This window comes from Ricinus communis, chromosome 2 (assembly GCF_019578655.1).
Source record: "Ricinus communis isolate WT05 ecotype wild-type chromosome 2, ASM1957865v1, whole genome shotgun sequence".
Taxonomy (NCBI): domain Eukaryota; kingdom Viridiplantae; phylum Streptophyta; class Magnoliopsida; order Malpighiales; family Euphorbiaceae; genus Ricinus; species Ricinus communis.
The window spans coordinates 750,857-769,026 of record NC_063257.1 but is presented as its reverse complement, the minus strand read 5'-3'; the positions used below and the strand labels follow the sequence as shown (position 1 = coordinate 769,026).

At 36.7% G+C, this 18,170-nt stretch overlaps 3 protein-coding genes across 5 annotated transcripts; 1 reads left to right on the top strand and 2 right to left on the bottom strand.

Annotated features, from left to right (window-relative positions):
- Positions 1-534: 534 nt before the first annotated feature.
- On the bottom strand, positions 535-8,044 carry LOC8267870 (ubiquitin-like domain-containing protein CIP73). Of its 2 annotated transcripts, none has more exons than XM_015720294.3 (18): positions 7,757-8,044; positions 7,100-7,250; positions 6,720-6,837; positions 6,433-6,540; positions 6,202-6,320; positions 6,017-6,100; positions 5,604-5,795; positions 5,442-5,511; positions 5,208-5,353; positions 4,446-4,610; positions 4,297-4,368; positions 3,355-3,475; positions 2,974-3,288; positions 2,783-2,889; positions 2,497-2,718; positions 1,327-1,959; positions 1,018-1,173; positions 535-840 (listed from the first exon to the last, which is right to left on the bottom strand). In XM_015720294.3, exons 2-18 carry the CDS (start codon positions 7,226-7,228, stop codon positions 775-777), a joined length of 2,823 nt encoding a protein of 940 aa, XP_015575780.2. In that variant the 5' UTR covers positions 7,229-7,250; positions 7,757-8,044; the 3' UTR covers positions 535-774. The 2 variants fall into 2 exon arrangements, with proteins under 2 accessions (XP_015575780.2, XP_002510633.2); XM_002510587.4 differs by having other exon boundaries at positions 2,974-3,285.
- Positions 8,045-9,008: 964 nt separating this feature from the next.
- On the top strand, positions 9,009-13,349 carry LOC8267871 (alcohol dehydrogenase-like 7). 2 transcript variants are annotated; one of them, XM_048370838.1, is made up of 11 exons: positions 9,009-9,369; positions 9,453-9,605; positions 9,694-9,830; positions 9,940-9,986; positions 10,487-10,812; positions 11,372-11,454; positions 11,553-11,628; positions 11,871-11,935; positions 12,480-12,575; positions 12,712-12,876; positions 13,051-13,349. In XM_048370838.1, exons 2-11 carry the CDS (start codon positions 9,557-9,559, stop codon positions 13,156-13,158), a joined length of 1,152 nt encoding a protein of 383 aa, XP_048226795.1. In that variant the 5' UTR covers positions 9,009-9,369; positions 9,453-9,556; the 3' UTR covers positions 13,159-13,349. The 2 variants fall into 2 exon arrangements, with proteins under 2 accessions (XP_048226795.1, XP_002510634.1); XM_002510588.3 differs by having other exon boundaries at positions 9,190-9,369; positions 13,042-13,349.
- A 1-nt stretch (position 13,350) lies between these two features.
- LOC8267872 (neutral ceramidase 2) lies at positions 13,351-16,640 on the bottom strand. Its single transcript, XM_025157670.2, is given in 8 exon segments — positions 13,351-13,918; positions 13,990-14,159; positions 14,519-14,582; positions 14,712-14,837; positions 14,930-15,188; positions 15,269-15,923; positions 16,012-16,220; positions 16,321-16,640. Coding segments are annotated over 8 exon segments (2,358 nt in total). The 3' UTR covers positions 13,351-13,363.
- Between the last annotated feature and the right edge of the window lie 1,530 nt (positions 16,641-18,170).

Here is an 18,170-nt window from a genome sequence, read left to right as displayed (position 1 = left end):
CTTTCCTAAAAAATTTACAATGAAAAGGTAGAGAATGGATTTGAGTTGTGGAACATATTCTGGATGCGTTATGATTCCAAATCAAATCAATCATGAAGAAATTACATATTTTCTTCTTGCATTTAATAATTCACATAATGTGAATTTTAAGATTTCAATACCAATCCTTTTTTTAAGACTTATTTTTCTAAAATTAAACAATCCTATGGCTTGAATTAATTATCTTATCTAAGCCAGGATAAATTAGAATTAGAATAACAGTTTACAAAGCGAAACAGAACAAGGTCCCAGTAAGCAGCCTATAGATGTTACCGGCCAAATTGCTTTATCATGTTCAGGGTCTGATAAAATGAGGAAGATCTGCTGTTTCTCTAGGAGTTTGATTAGAAGAAGATAATGCGTGCTAGAATCTAGTACCCTGGACGCAAGCTAAAATCTAATACCTCAGAACCTGGAAGTTGATAAAAAGTGCCATTAAAATCTACTAACACCATTCAGTTGGACTGCTAACAGTTCAAGGCTTCCAGAATACCATTAACCGCAAAATGGCAAATCAAATTGCTTTATCAGTAATTTATAGCACATATACTAATTCGTACTTGATAAACCCAAAAATGGCAAATCAACTATATCATGGAGCACATATTTGTACAAGGATTGTACAAGTTAATTCATTAAGAAGTTATCCTGGCTCTGATGAATAAGTTCTGGCAAAACTTTCTGCCAATAAAAAACAAAATGATTCAAAACCCTTTCCCTTGCAAAAAGTTGGCGCTAGTCCTGCCCATGCTCTCTCTGAAGCCGCTGATGTAAATCAAGCTGTAGCATCTCTATGTAATCCTGAATAAACAAAATATAGTGTTAAGTTGCGCACAACAAAAAAAATGAAGAAAATATACCCCGAGAGCTAAAATGTATCCCAGTGCTTCAACAATTTTCATTGCCATACAGTTAATTGATGGTAGCCAATCCACGGTGTAACAGTGAATTGGAAAGTTTAAGACAAGTAAAACTTACATTAACTAGGTCTTCATTGTTGCTTAACTCATGCACAATCTCCTGGGAACTGCTTTCATTGCCAGTCAACCTAGCTGCATTTTCTGCTATAGCTCGGAACATATCTCCAGGTGCATTGCACTGTCCAATTCTCTGAGCCACTTCCTGGAGATCAATCTAATGAAATACAAGGAGAATCAGTCAGGACAGAGGAAACAAGATTTCAAGTTTAAATCAAACTTGAGCAACTTAAATTTAAATCAATTATGGAAAGGTAAGCTCTCGCTTTTGATAATTCACATAGTATCATATCTTTTGTAACATTTAGACCTGAACATTTCGACCATCAGGATTTTCATTTCCATCCAATCTACTTTCACTGTACTGGGATTCAGGTTCCACATGAGGTGAAGGCTGAGCAGTTGGCCCACGACCAAGGACCTGAGAAACTACCGGCATCATCTGTTGCATCATCCTTGAGAGATCAATGCCACTGCCTTGGCCACTTCCTAAACCTGAGAACATGTTCCCAAGGTCTTGGCCTTCAACCTGCTGAGCAATTTGGCTGACAGTACTCATTAATTGTGGGTCCTGCGTGAGCTGTTGCAACATATTCCTCAAAACATTGGGAGAACCAACTCCAGTTTGCTCTGAGACACCAGCCAATAAACCATTCAATGCAGGGCTACGTATCACCTGAGACATAATGCTAGCAGTATCGGACTGAGCATCAGAATCTTGGTGTCCCAGGGATCCACTCTCAGGGTTCCTACCACCAGATGGGGGGAGTTGACCTGTTTGAGTGTCATTTGCACCCACCCTATTTGTACTAGAGCTACGAGAAGCAAGAGATTGTAGAAGCTGTTGACCACTCATTCCAATGTTCAGGTTCTGGCTGATGGGGGTGTCACTAGTTCCATCATCGCCACTTTTGACCAATGATTTTGGCTGTTTGGTTCGCCTCTAGTCACATCAATGATAAAAAGAAGTAAGATTGACATCCTTTTTTCCCCAAGACAACTATGAGTAATCATATTGCATTGTAGACAAAATAAAAACAGCAGAAGTGTAAAAGTAGTAGTCATAAAGTACTTGAGTGAAACATGTATGATATAGTATACCAGGCATTAATTTGATAGTCAAGTAAGCACAAGAAAACTATACATAATCACAATTCAAACATACAAAACCCTAGCCATATTACTTGATCCATTGACAGGTGAACAGAATTCATTCAATAGCTAACCATTCCCTGCACACTCTCCTTATCCCATTGGTAGGCCCTAACAACTACTGAGATAGCATAGAATATGAACACATGAACAAATCCTGAAAATAACAAAAGCCCTCCCTCCTAAACAACAAATGGACTGTTTTTTTAGCTTCTAAAACTTGAGGATTTTGTTCCAGCTAAATCAGGAATGGGGTCTTAGGTTAAAAACATGGACTACATAAAATTGAAATCATTTAATAACTAATTAGTTTAAGAACGCAACTTACCTTTCTGTCCAAACTCCCCATCCCCAATCCAAGTGGAACACCTTGACCACCTTCTGAAAAATCACGCTTCTCACTGGAACTTGAGGCACTTTCTGAAGTCTCTTCTGATTTTATTGAGGTTACTCCACTTGAGCATTCCACGGAGCAAGACTGGACATCTTGAGTGCTGAAAAACCTCTCCTTAGCTTCATCATTACTTCCTTGGATATGATCATCTTGTTCCTGTTCATTCCAGTAATTTAGCAATGACCAAGAATAGTAAACCCAAATCGTGCACAAATCGTACCTGTTTATCGCCTTCAGACATTGACTCAGGTAAGGCGACAGTAGACTCCCCTGCCCCATTGGGCTGTTCAGTGGCTGTGTCATTACCCGCACTAGAACTAATAGAGCCTGCACAAATAGATGTATGTTTGTGATCCTAATCAAGAAATCAATAACATCTTCTTTCTATAATCATAGCATACAGCTACCTACCTGATGTAGGTTGGTTTTCTCCTTGAATGTTACCAACAATACTTCTTAGTTGTGAACTGACTTCAGATATCACAGAGGATAGTGACGTGGAATCAGATGGAGGCTGTGAAATAGACACACTAAGACCAGGTTGCGCAGCGTTTGGAACTGCAATACCAGTAGAACGTGAGGGCATGGTTGCTGCAATGATATTTCTCACTGGTAGCACACGCATTTGACTTGAACCAGTAGCATTAACTCGTTCTCCCTGCATGCCCTCCCCATTACTTGCCCGGGTACCCAAAGTTGACACAACTGGTGCCAATGAGGTACCTGCTGATAAGGATTGTCACATAAACTGTGAAAAGGATGAAATGAAAATCAATTTGTTGCTTAGCTTACCAGCAGTTATATGGATATTTATGTTCCTTGGGGCATTAGCGATACCGACAGGACCGAAATTCGTAGAATTTGATTGTGCGACAGAACCACCAAAGAGGGAATTGGTTTGTAGAGGAAAGGGCTGAGAAAATTTAAGGAATTCACATCCAGTTCAGCACACGAGCTAACGCAAGAAGATTTGATGCACTTGAAGCAGTAAAAAGAAATCTCTATCGTAAGCATTTTTTTAATAATTTTCATGAGTAACTTCCATGTATTTTACATATTTTCCCCTAGAATTTCATTTCCCAGTCTATGAATACTTTAGGACTTCATTTTCCCTATTTCTGTTCAATTTCCTGTATCCTTAACACCATTGACCTGTGCTTATAGAGGATTTGGCTTCTAACACATCCTGCTGTTCATCTACCACCAAAAACTTATCTAGCAACTGGAAATATAACTCTACTAGCTTATATGCTATAACAATATTAACAGTGCACAAAAGAAAATTTTAAGCTGACCGAAAACAGTAGTTATTTATTCTTCTGAAAGTGCAATGTTAAATTGATGAAACAAACAGCAGCCAAAGGATAGGTTATCAACATGGTCTGCTTAGAAAGCCCTGTGCTTCCTTTCTAAAAAAACATGGAAAGCCTCATTCGATCAAATAATATCATCTCATTCCATGCACGCGCTGGGGATCTCTAATATCTTGTTACCAAGATACGTACTAATTCATAAGACCAGGTCCACATATTTAGCCAGCATCAACCAAAATCAGCAAATCCATGCTGCATTGTGTCAATTATTTCCAATAATTTTGAACAGCCCATAACTTTATTCAACTATACCCACTTATTTGCACCATGGTCCAAAATGGACATCATTTTTCAAATAATAGCAAGATAAGTAAGATATTGAAGTTAACCAAACTGTTAAATCATATAATCCATTACAAACCTGGACCATTATAGGATTAGGTCCTGATGGAGATATATAAACTGCAGGTCCAGGATTTACAGAAGCTTCAGCCTGCAAATTGAAACAAAAACAATTATAAATGGTAAATAATTGAAAAAAAAAAAAAAAAAGGATGTACTAAACCATACAGGAGATTGTCCCATTCGCAATGTCAACATTGTCCGACCAAGCTCCAAAAGAAGAGCTCCTAAATGCTGCATTGCAAGGCCAACTTGCACCGATTCCGTCTGAATTTGGCCCCTTATAGAAAGATCACTAGAAGCTCCATCTTGTTCCAGGCGTTCTGCAATATGCTACAGAGTTGCAGCACATTACGAGTACTAATCAGATTATAAGGTTTTAAAAGACTTGGATTGCTTCACTTAGGCAATTCCATTATAATGCCACTTCCAAGACAAACATCTAATGCAACAATTCTTCTAATGAATTCACAAGGCATACAGTTCATCAATTTTCTACATCGAACCCGAGAAGTAAAATATATCACATTCGTTAACAACGTGCTCAAAGCAGAGTATAAAATAAAACACTAGGATGAGTATCATTTAGCACAAAACAAATATTAGCATCTTCCAGAAATACAGAAATATCTGTGACATTTTCATATAACCATTTGTCAAATACCATCCCAACCCAAATAGGCATGTTGTTTTTAAAGCAAAAACATGCAAACAGTTCTCCTGGATCCATAACATTATAAGCTAAAGACAGATAACATCAAGTAGATCGAGATAGTCTACCATAAAGGAAGCACTTCATCAGAAAGTTATTAATTAAAATTTGATCCAAAAAAGTACTGTGCTGCAAATTCAGGCACAGATATTGCAGCTCAAAGGAGGCCAAAGCATCAGAAAAAAGAAAAGGCGGGAAGAGCAGGAAATAGAGTTTACAGATAATGCAGTGATCGCATGCCCATTGAGAAGCTGTTCTGCATGTCGCAGGACAATGTTTAATGCTTGCAAACCTCGTGAATTAGAAGGTAATTCGAACCTTGGCGTGCTGCCTGTGCTGTTTGAAGATGTATTTGGCTGATACCCTACATGAAGCAAAAATGAGTTATTTTCAGCAGTTTTGAAGTGAAAAAGAGAAAAATGGTAGTATCATTTCGATAGTTCTATCATCACCATATTGTGCTAGTGCCTGCTCCATACGTGTCATGAACTCAGTAAGTGTTCTCAAAGAATCAGGAATTGGCTGAAATAAAAATGAGAACAAGAAGATTAGAGAAAAAACTATAGAAAGATAGATCAACACACACACATATAACACAAGTGAATAATTATTACCAAATCAAGTGAAGGAAGAGGTACTGCTGCAGTTAGAGGAATTTGCATGACTTGAGGTGGTGATTGAAATGGTTGACCAGGAAATGCCTGTCCAGACTCTGTTTGATTTCCTGCTTCATTCGGTCCACCAGCATTGCTTTGTGATGCACCTGCAGTTTCATTTCCTTGGGCAGCCTGACTGCTAACATTTGGCTGCAAACAACACAAAAACCTCTTAATGTCCTCAAGTGACATATTGAAAAAAAAAAAGCAGTTAATTCCTTTATGCCACCAAAGTTTCTAACCACTTATTCTCCTTTAATTAGTAATTTATAAAAGATCACAATGATTTCAGATCAGAGAATTCGGAAATAGTTCCAGATACCTTAAAAGCTACAAACATGATGGACTCTATTCAAATATTTGGAACTTACCATGGTAGAGGACTGCATGCCACCAATGCCATTAGTTGCAGTCTGACCACCAATGCCAAAAGAGTTCAGCACTGCACCAATGACCTAAAAATCAGACAACATTAGATTAAGAGATACCAATTTTACACTGATATCCAGCTTTCACTACCCTCATCCCAATTGAAGATAAATAATGGAAAACGCACCCGTGAGAGGTCTGGAACAGTGCCTTCACCTGGATCCCCAACATTAAAGGTCCCAAGAACTACACTGTGGGATATTTGCCCAATGCGGTTTTGAGGGGTGCCTGAACTAGCAACATTTCCTGCCAATTTGAACCAATACCACTACTTCATAATTTTTAAACGCAGGGAAAGGGGAGCAGAGGAAGACTGAAAACCACAGAACAGAAGAATCAAACTAACGTAAATCAGTACCTCGGCTACCATTACTTGCATTGCTGTCACCAGAGCTTGTATCAGCTGAAGATTGTGCTTGTGTTGGCTGCCTTGCAACCAAGTGCAAGGTATGCCCATCCTCCACTTCTAAAAATAGTCAAGGAACTTGATAAAAAAATGGCAGTGCATATCTATGCTTCAGATGCCCAAAATGAGCTGTCTTAATTTGTTGGAAAAAAGCAGTCATACAGCTTCAATGGCAATTTAAAATGCAATTTCACGAATCTTACAGGCATAAATTTACAATAACCTAGATGATTGGATACGATACTCAGAGAGAATGTGTTCATCTTTCAAGACCTTTCCCCGGAAAATCAGTCTTTGCTGACCTACTGGAACGCCGATTTCATTTGCTATTTTCTCCTTGAATGCTGAAACCAGCATCTGAAGATATTCACAACAGCAATATTAGATATTTCCTTAGAAATTTACAAAAAAAAAAAAAATATCTATTGCAATCCCTAATTCCTTGTTCCCTTCAATATGCATAAAAGATGTGGCATACTGGATTATTGAATCCAGTTATCAAATCTCACCTATCCAATAATCCACAGAGTTATTTGAAAGTTGCATTTAGCACAAACCAAAGCTATAGATTCAATTGCAATAATCTCAAAGAGAGGGAGAAAGAGAACTGGATGCTTACATTTTTATCCACCTTAAAACTATAAATCTGTGAATCTAGGGTCTTGATATTGAGCTCTATATTTGCATCTGAGTCTTCACCAGATATTTTGCTTGTACTGGAACCTTCATTCGAGAACTGTTCTGCCATGATACCTCAGAGCAGCTAAAGTCTATAACCACCAAAACCATAGAATTTAGCAGCATCCAATTAATTAAACCATTTCCTGAAATATATCCTCAGTTAGGTCAAAAGCATTGCCCAGCTAAGAGGACCAACAAAATGCCGCTTGCCAATGACTCCCTTATACAAAATGATACAAGCACGAGTTTAATTACACCAGCATCCAAACAAGAAAAAAGACAAAGAGATCGGCTTTTATTTCAGATTCATAACAATCAAGTAAAACTTTCAGTTTAGGATACTAAACCGGACTTCTCACCTAACAAAAAATTGAATGAAGCTTCTTCGTAAGAATATGGACCCAGACAAGCCGCCTGGCTTATATTACTCTATTTATTTGAGAAAAAGACATAATAAAGCATAGGATATTAGGAAAAACCACATTCTGCAGATATTAGTTCTAGGGTTTTCTAACACCCACAATAAAAAATCACACATATACATATTAAATATGAGGCAACACAAATGAGTAAACAAATAAATAAGAGATCAAACCTTTTCTTTTTCCTGTTGGTGGTGGAGAAGCTAAAAATGGAGAAAGAGAGAGATTGCGTCTTTTATTATTCGATCGTCGAAAGAGTAATTGAGTGTAGATGGGATTGTATGAATGGCCTTGGGTTGAAGATACGAACTTTTCCGGGTTCACCGATGGTTCTAGCCTCCAGGCAGGTACGCTTAGCCCGGTTAAGCTTGGTGTACATTCCAGAACAATCTAGACCAAGAAAACGGTGCGTGGACGGAAGTCAGATCCAAACGACGCCGTCGGTACGTTTGATGTAATATTGTAAATGTCCTGTTTGGAAGTAGCGTGAATTTAAACCTAGTTGCGGCTTTGGTTAGCCCGTCTATGTAGGGTCCGAATCCCGTTAACTGGATGCGGGTGACCAGGGTCGCGTCAAACAATAGCTTTTTGACACAAGTAGTTCAACTCACAATCCAATCAAAAGTGTAAACAATAAACCAAAAAGGATCTAATACTCCCAAAACTTGTGTCTTATGGCCAAATAAATTCAATTTCAACTTTAAATGATAAATAGATCCATAAGTTCTATTTTTAAGTTAAATAACTCATGATTTTGATTTAGGGATTGTTTGGCATTTTTTCCAATCTCTTTTTTTTTTTCAAATTTTAAAAATTACTTATTATAAAAATAAGTAAATTTTGATACTTTTTGAAAATATGTTTTAGAAAAAATAGTTTATAAGAAAATTAATATATTAATTTAAAAACTATAAATCTATATTTTTAATATATAATAGTAATCATAAAGACACTTTTAGACACAAGCGGGAATTGCGCACATAAATGACAGTAATAGTTGATAGTATTTATAGTACTAAATATAATAGTAGTGTTGTGGAAAAAGTAAAAGCAGCAGTTTCATAGATAGATTTTATAAGTATGTGGTAGTGAAGCAGAGAAAACGGTTCTTTGATGATTATGATTGTTTTGATAGTGAATTTAATATTTTAAAATTTTGATGTTAATCGATTATAATTTTGCAAAAGTTGTTTTTATCTTTATTAAATTAGTTAAATTGAAAGAAATCAAAATTAAAAATAATATCATTATTTGTAATATATATTTTAAGAAGTGAGATATATGCTCCAAAGTTTAGTCAAGACTCAAAACTAGATTTATTTGTCGCAAAAGTAAATAATTATTGATAAAACTGAAATGAAATCTATTTAGTGTAATTGCACAAGTTGGAAGGAGTATTTGACGCTTTATCCAACAATAAACTGTTATTCCCGTGCGTAAACTGTAAAGTCTCCTGTCAGCTTAAATTGTGTGATTTTTTTTAATTTTTTTTTTCTAAATTTAATTCAGTGGCATTGATTTGTTTTCAGTCCATTTTTTTATATACAATGCGAATCTTTCGAATGCACTCCTTCAAAAAGAAAGAAAAGGAATCTTTCTAATGCATAATTAATTAACTCAGATACTGGCAAAAGAACTGGACTCTTGAAAAGCATGCACATAAGATTCAATCGTATATTATTATATTAAAGAGACCAGTTTTGGCGGCATCCTTGGATAGCACAGGCGAGATCCTGCTGAAATGAAGGAGATACTAAGAGAGCCCAGAGAGGAGCCATTGAAAATAGTACGTACAACAAAAATATTAATCACCAGTCAGAATACTATTTTAATGAAGAAAACTTAGTTAATTATATCTCCTTTGATTAGTAAACGGGACAAAACTTACTCCGCTACCAACCACGTCCAGCCAAATTGTCAAAACAAAGGAGAGCGCATCACACACACCGTCTATCATCTGCTATCCTGCAGCAATGGCGAGCCGTAATTTATCCAGCGTTGGAACTCCAATTCGGTGTAAAGGTAAACAATCCGTTATCGTTTCAGTAATATGAATGGTCTATTTTTATGATACCTGCTGATTGTTTACTCTACTTATAAAAAACTGTAGCTGCGGTTTGTCGTAAACCAGGAGAGCCTCTTGTTATAGAGGAGATATTGGTGGCTCCGCCTAATCGTCACGAAGTACGAATTCAGATTATTTGCACTTCTCTCTGTCAAAGTGATATTACTTTCTGGAGACTTAAGGTTTTTTTTTTTTTTTTTTCGCAACTTGTATCAATTTCTCTTATATTTCTGCCTTTCTGGTAATAGCAGAAATGATTTGAGAGTACACCATAATTTTTTTCTCTTGAAGGACTTTCCTGCTGTTTTTCCACGAATTCTCGGCCATGAGGCTGTAGGGTAAGCCATAATTCTTGATTCTGGATACTGCTGTGAATTTGGAACTGGGAAAATACTGAGTCAGCCAGACAGATAATAGAAACTAACTCAGTCAATCACCCGCTTCATACGGACATCATGATGGGCGGATTACTTTTATTGTCTTATTTATATTTTTCTTTCAAAAAGCAAACGCTTTCTTACCTTTTATATACGAATGAGTACTTGCGTCAAATTAATTGCTTCTGGCCTTACATTCGACACTATCCGCATACTACACAACCATATAAATTATAGAGTGGATTTATGCTTTTATCATTTATCCCAACGGAGAAAAGAAAAGGTGACGACTGCACAAACTTATCATTTCTTATTTTTTTTTACAGTTTCTAGTATAAGACTCTAACCCCGCTAGGATTTGTAAATATACTTTTGCTCAAAAAGGGGGAAAAAGAAAGATTTTTGGAAATGTACTTGCTTGACAGGGTTATGATTTAGTGCACTGTTTTGTTATGTTGTAGGGTTGTAGAGAGTGTAGGGGAGGATGTAAAGGAGTTCAAGGAAGGTGATACAGTTATTCCTACATTCTTGCCAGATTGTGGAGATTGTACAGATTGCATATCAAAGAAGAGCAACCTTTGTTCAAAACTGCCATTCAAGGTCTCTCCTTGGATGCCGAGATACGAGACTAGTAGATTTACTGACCTTAACGGAGAGGCTTTATACCATTTCCTCTCCGTGTCCAGCTTTAGTCAGTACACTGTGATTGACATCGCCCATCTCACAAAGGTTGACCCTTCAATCCCTCCAAACAGAGCGTGCCTCCTCAGTTGCGGAGTATCAACTGGTAATAGCCCTTGATTTTGTTAGAATTGGAACATGCTACATTGACTCTTTGCATTTATATTTAAGTCAATAACATCCTATTGGCTGGAAAATTAAATCCACTTACTCATATTGTAATATTTTAAACCTTGTCTAACAATCTGGGACATTTTTTCAATTGAATCTTACTTTTGTCCATTCAGGATTGAGCTCATTTTAGTTGCAGCCAGTAACCTCTCTGCCGATCTTGGAACTTTTAGCAAATGGATGCTTGAATTCTACTTTATAAGATACAATTATTGCATGGCATCAGTGTAGTAATAACTGTTTCATAGCATTTGAAGAGATGAACCAAACTGCACCTTTCATGCTGTCCAACAGTAGTTTAAAAATTTTAACCTGCCCCTTTCTCTTTGTAGAAATGTTTCAGAAGAGATTATTTTGTGAATTTACCATGTCAAGGTTGAAATTATACTAACAGCTGCCTTAAATATTTTCTGCATGCAATCTTGCGTTATTATTAGTATGTTTGTGTTTGTATTTTGGGTTGGGGAGTGCATTGACATGATCTGGTATTTTAGGTGTTGGTGCTGCATGGAGGACTGCAAATGTGGAGGCAGGATCAACTGTAGTCATATTTGGGCTGGGGTCAATTGGCTTAGCAGTATGACCTTAAAAAATTCTTGTTTATTTTTTTTTCCAACTCAGGGTTCCCACTGATATACATCGCATAGATGCTCATGGCTACCAGTTATTCTGTAGGTTGCAGAGGGTGCGAGACTATGTGGTGCTACTAGAATTATAGGCGTTGATACGAATCCAAACAAGTTTGAAATTGGTGAGCAATTACATGGGATTATTTGGGTCTTCCAGAAATTAATTACTGTGATATTTGTCTGTTATAATAATTGGATTCAGTTTCTTTAATGAGAAGTGCTTAATTATGATTTCTGCATGCAAACAATGTAAAATTAATTTAATCTGCTGATAAACGTAAAGAATTATATATTGGACTAATGTTTGTACAGATTGAAAGGTTAATAGTTACTTCTTTTTCGGTCTTCTATCTTTTTCATACAGGAAAAAAATTCGGAGTAACAGAGTTTGTTAGTGCTGGAGACTTGGGGAATAAATCTGCAAGCCAGGTCTTCCTTTTTGTCGTATAATTTATACTGATCTATTTATAATTTCAAGCTGGAATGTTAGTAGCGGTGGAAGAGTGTGTGTTTGTAGTGGCTTTTGTTGTCACGAATCTGTCTGGCAGCAAGAGATTATAATTTGAGCTTATGTTCAAGGAAAAATAAGAAAAGTGTTTTAGGATGGGTAATATATGTGTTTCATGTCATATTTAAGATGTATGGAGAGAATAAAGCTATGGCTGGCAGGACCATGTGTTTCCGGAAATGGTAACAAAATTTGTTTTAAAGGTTTGAGATGGGATATGTCAACAGCATGGAAATTTATTTGTTATGTCAATTCATTTGATAAGGCAGCCTGATAATTTGGCAGTAATCTTGAAGAACAAAGAGAGGCTCCATCCCTTCCTGTCTGCTACCCTTTTTCCTTTATTTTGAGTGGGATTGAGTAGTTTTGGCAAGAAACTTCAGATAGCTGTGTTTTAGAGTTTCTATTTAATTACTGACTGGGTTCTTCACGCTTTCCCTCCCCCTCCCATCCCCTCCTGAACAGGTGATCAATGAGATGACTGGTGGAGGGGCAGACTACTGCTTCGAATGTGTTGGCTTGGCATCCTTGGTTCGCGAAGCATATTCATGCTGCCGAAAGGTTGCTCTCTGCCAAAACTTCATTTCATGTCTTCTTTCTAGTGACCTGGGTACTAAAGACATGTTCTTTGTTTATATTGCTGCCAACCTGATGGATGATTATATTGTATGGCAAATTCATTCTTTTTCAATTTCAGGGTTGGGGAAAGACAATCGTTCTAGGAGTGGACAAACCAGGCGCACAGTTGAGCCTTAGCTCTTTTGATGTCCTTCATAGTGGGAAAATTCTCACAGGATCCTTGTTTGGAGGTCTCAAAGCTAAATCTGATATTCCAGTTCTCCTAAAGCGTTATACGGCCAAGGTGAATTTAGAAATTGCTATTAGTTTCTTCCTTTTGGTCTTTTCTTGCCCAGCATAGCTTAAAGTAGTTTATGCCATTTTTGATAGATTTAGTAACTTAATTTGAATATTCATATACCTTATAACATTTGAAAATGAATTTCTACCTACTTGTGCCTTTCTTTAGGAACTGCAGTTGGATGAGTTTGTCACACATGAGATAAATTTCGAAGACATTAACAAAGCATTTGATTTGCTCATTGGAGGAGAGAGCCTCCGATGTGTGATTTGGATGAACAAATGAGTAAGTTATCTTGTATCTTCACTGTGAAAAATCTCATTTGAGCATCTGCCCTTATTTGTCATACGTGTCTTGGGCTTGCTATTAAAATAAGTCAAGGCAGTCTCTGTTCTTACATTGATGAAGCCACAGGATTTGATACCGAGAAGTTTCATATTATTACCATGTTAAAAGGACTTTTTCTTATGTGCCAACTGCCAAGTTCCTTTTAAGACACTGTGAATGCACTAGATGCACCAGTAAAATATTCAACAGGAGAGTTGTTTGTTTTCTTAGACGACCCAAAGTGCCTTAGTCGGTATACTCCAGAAATTGCCTCATTTGGCACCTCCCATTCAACTCTAGCTAAGCTAGACAAGGTTTTATTATCCAATTTCCACTTGAAATACAAGCTAAAATCGTCATCATCATAAACTGGAATCCAGCGCTCCCCCTGAAGCATCTCTACCACTGCAAATGTACCTTCTGTTAATAGGTCAAACCTCGGATTACCGCTCCAAAAGGTGGCAGTTGGCCTATCTCCCTTCTTGAACGAGCCATTTTTGGGTTGAGTGACGTCTTGTTTCATATCACCAAACTTTATGCCTTTGGGAGGCGAGTCTATCCAAGGGTCAAGTAAGAGTCTGAGTTGCTTAGAGGAAAGATCTGGTGGTAACAAGTCTATTTTAGGAAGTTGTTCTCCTTTTGCCATTGCTGTTGCTAGTCTGTTGAATTCCTGGATATATGCTGACAGCGTATGAGGACCATAGAGCGTTGAAGCTGCCTGCAAATTCATTCAGTATTAGTGAGAGGGTAATCAAATTATGATCATAATCATAAGCTGCCTTAGCGTACCTCATATCTTTGTTGGCCGTATTCTTCAATAGTTGCAACATATTGTGAGTAGGTGTTTGTGAGGCCTGCTATTACAATGTGAGTCTCATCATCGAACTCTCCTCCTCCATTGCTTATTAATGTCTCCTTAACTGCTTCCCTTAGACGTCGGCCAGCCATCGTTGTAAACTCTGTCAGTGCCATCAAAAAAGCTTTTTGAGTATCTTCTTTGATGGAACTTCTTTTCAGTTTACTTTACATCAGGTGTATCGTAAATCAGACTTTTATGTTTCTTGCGCTCAGTTATCAGCTTTATCAAGTCTCTTATCATGTGAGCTGATAGTAAGATCAGCTGAATACAGGATTAGATAAATGTCAGTGCCATTTGAAACTACGCCATCGAATTTCTTTAAATTCTACAGTATGAACTGGGTCAGATAGTGCACAATGTACATAAGAATGAATAGGCGTTGCGGCTAAGTAGAGTTCCTGATCAGCAAATTTGGCTCTATCCACATAAAATACAGCTGACGACTGAAAGAAAACGGACCTCCTGGTACAGAAAGTATGATCAATTTTCCCAGCCTCAGTATTTGGATTGGCAGAATAGCAGGCTGCATCAGTTCAAATAACCATGCATAAATTAAAACTTTATTTCACATTGGCATAGCATAACGGTTAAAGTTGCTAAATGCATAATTAGATTATTTGATTTGATTCAAAATAAATATGCTTAGTCTTACCGCCCATGCATAAGGTTCAAACATTTCTCCTGTAGAGAGCAAAACATTTTTTGGTTTCTGGCAGTCCTCTTGATATTGGCTTGGCTTCTTCAAGAAGTCCCTCACTTGTCTCCAGAGCTCGTTGATCTGCAAGCATGATACATTTCAGTTTTCCGGTAAACAAAACCACCACATCAGTAACGGTTTACAGAATTAGGTAAGCATTAAAGGATGCTGACCTCTGTATCACCTTGTTCAAACCCAAACATGCCAGGCCCGTCCGTAGTCCCAGCCGCAAACCCTGGGCCAAGGGCAGCAGGACAAGTCTTGGCTTTGCCCTGTTCCCCTAAATCAACCTCAAGATCAGTAAAATTTAGGTACATATGGCGATAGTCAATCTTCCCACTCAATTTCTCTGAGGCAGACATGAATAAATCTACAGCCTTGTCGAATTGCCTCTCTCCTATGATCTTTGTGCTCAATATTTCATCCGGATATCTGTTAAATGAAAATATAAGCCCATTTAGTAAGAGGCAAAGCCTTTTACAAATTAAATTAACTGAATGAAGGATTAGTACCCAGGCCCCCGGCCTAAGCAGAGCCGGACATCGCCATGGCACGAAGAGTGGTTGAAGTCGCATGGTTTTCCACTGTCACTGCAAAATGCCCCTAGCACATTTGGGGTCACATCTCCAACATTTGATTGGCAGAATGCTCCTACAAATCGTGACCCATCATTCTTCCTCACCTTGAAAGCTTGGCTGGTTGTTTTACCACATGGTTGTCCTCCTGTGGCCCTGATTTTTTGCGCTTTCTCAATCAATTTATCAATATCTACTTCGATGAAGAAGATCGTGTCAATAATATATTAGCAAGCCCAAAAAGATGAAAAATTATTAGCACTGTTCTAGCTAGTTGTAAGCTTTCTATGTAATCAAGCACCTGAGTTGGAGGATGCTGATTTGGGCTTGTTAGTAGAAGTGAACCAGTCCTCAAAGAACCTAGCAGCAGCTCCCTTATTGTCTCCACTGATTAGCTTATTGTCTCTGCTCATAGAGGTTCCATGAGTGGCATACCAACTGAATGCACCTATACTTATTCCAGTGGCACTATCTACAAACTTCAGAAGGGTCATTTCTTTATCAACATTAGCTGGGTATCGGGCTCTTTCCTCTGCTGGGTTCAGCAGATATGCACTTGGACTCCTGTTTATTCCTGCAGTCTCTACATCCCCTGCAAAATGCAGCAAGACTACTGTTACGGCAGCAATTGATGATAGTTTCACACGTTCTCTTATACTCAGAAAATTGAAAATGCTAACCTGTGTTGATGAAAATTGATCCGGGCTTAAGGTTTTGGTGAGCTTGAATTATGCTTTGGACAATTCCATTGACAATGGCATCAAATGATTGCTGGACAAAGCCTAGAGAAGTAACGTGGTATATTAGATACTGAAGATAGCCTCCAGGGCCAGCATGAGTATGAATGCCACTGATTGCCAGATTTTCTTTGGTATACAAATTTCCGAACCTTCAAAATTACACAAAATAATTTCATGGTTATACTTGATCAAATATGTTATTTTGAAGCATCTCTAGCTAGTTCTTGCTGCCATTAGTATACATGCTACCTTGGTTTCAGTCTTTCAAGCACTCTAATAGTAACAAGCTGTGAAGCCATGCCTGCATCAAGATTGACAAAAGCAAACCGTGCACCTTGCGCACTTTCTGCAACGATGAAAGTCCTAGCCCTTAGCCGGAAATGGACACCGGCAGCATTCTGCACCAAGTTAGCGTAGCCCATCATGTTAGCCTGAGCAGCAGGACCAGTCATGTCATAGCTTCCCACACCAATCAAGTGTTCTGCATTAGCAGCTCCAATGATGGCAGAAGGAATAGCTATAGCAACTAACAGTAATACAAAATGTGGGTCTTGATCTGCCCTCATCATTTACGCCTTCGATGCTATATTCTTTGTCTAGCTATATTTTGTTATTTATAGCTCTCATTTCTTAGTACTCAGTGATTGGACTCGTTGCTAGTCGCCCTTAAAACTAGGATTGGTAAACTTGTTTTGTCTAGCAGCCGCACAAGGCATCTATACTTGGATTACTCCGTATAAGGAGATTGTCTAGGCCAGTTTTTGTCTATTATCACGCGCATTATGTTGCTTCGACGGCCCAGGGTACGTGCTTGAGCAGCAGACTTGAATGCCTAGAGTAATCACTTGTCTGTGATTTGTGTCATGAAACAATTGAGCTGCTGTTTCAGCAGCAAAGTAATGCGAGCACTAGCATTGCCGTTCTAACAAGAGACGTCATGAAGAGATTATCTTTTCATTTACAGTGAGCGTATTGGTAAGAACCAACAAAGGAGAGCTGATCATTAAAACTAGAAATTTTTTTTGTCTATGTTTGGTGTATGTCTCCATCTTTATTAGTTTTAAATAATGAAATATGTAAAAATCATTTAATACCAAAGTGTAAAATACTCATATATATGTATAACTTTTCTACTAGCTACAGTGTATATACTAAGTTTAGATAAAAATCTCTCTTAAGATAATAGATTAAGGCGGTACCGTGATTTGTTATCTATAATACAGTAATAAACAAAATAAAAAAGATGGAATCAAGAGAACTCAAAATTAAAAATAGTGTAAAACTTCTTCTAGTCTAGCACTTTTACTATGGAGGAATATAAATATTTTTTTCCATTAAAAAAGTAATATATGTTTTAAAATTTTAATATTTTTTAGATCCACATCATATATTTTTCATTTTTTATATTATAAATATTAATATAACATAAAATTTTGAAAAAATGTATTTTTAAATAATTTTTCAAAACATATTATTTTATTTTTAATCTAATTAAAATATGTTATTTTAAAATAAAATTTTAACATATTTGTAAATTTCATGATACATTATTAGATGTCATATAATTTATAAAATTATGATTTAACAATGATTTAAACTAAATATATGTAAAATTATATATAAAAAAAGTATAAAAATATAATATATAACTAAAAAATGTTAAAAGAATAAAATAATATCTTAAGTGTAAAAGTGCTAAATCACACGATATTTTTTTTTAATATTACCTTTATAAATATTACTAAATTTTTTATAAATAAAAATCATTTAATTAATGCATATATTTAGATCAAATACACTCATTTAGAGCTTGTCCTTTTACCTCTATGGAAATTTGGTGTTTACTTCTTTTAACAGTTTTCACTTGATTTTTCATCCAAAAATTCGATCAAGTAAAGCAGATCTTGTTTATATAAATGACAACTGTGCTTGTGTCTGTTTGATGTGATTTCTCGGCACAATTTTATAAAAATATGTATGAATCATTGATATATATTTATTAATTTTAAATAAAATATGTATTAATTATTTAATATTAAAATATGTATCAGTAATTTTTTTAAATTCATATAATGTGCAAATGGTCCTGTGCCGGAAAT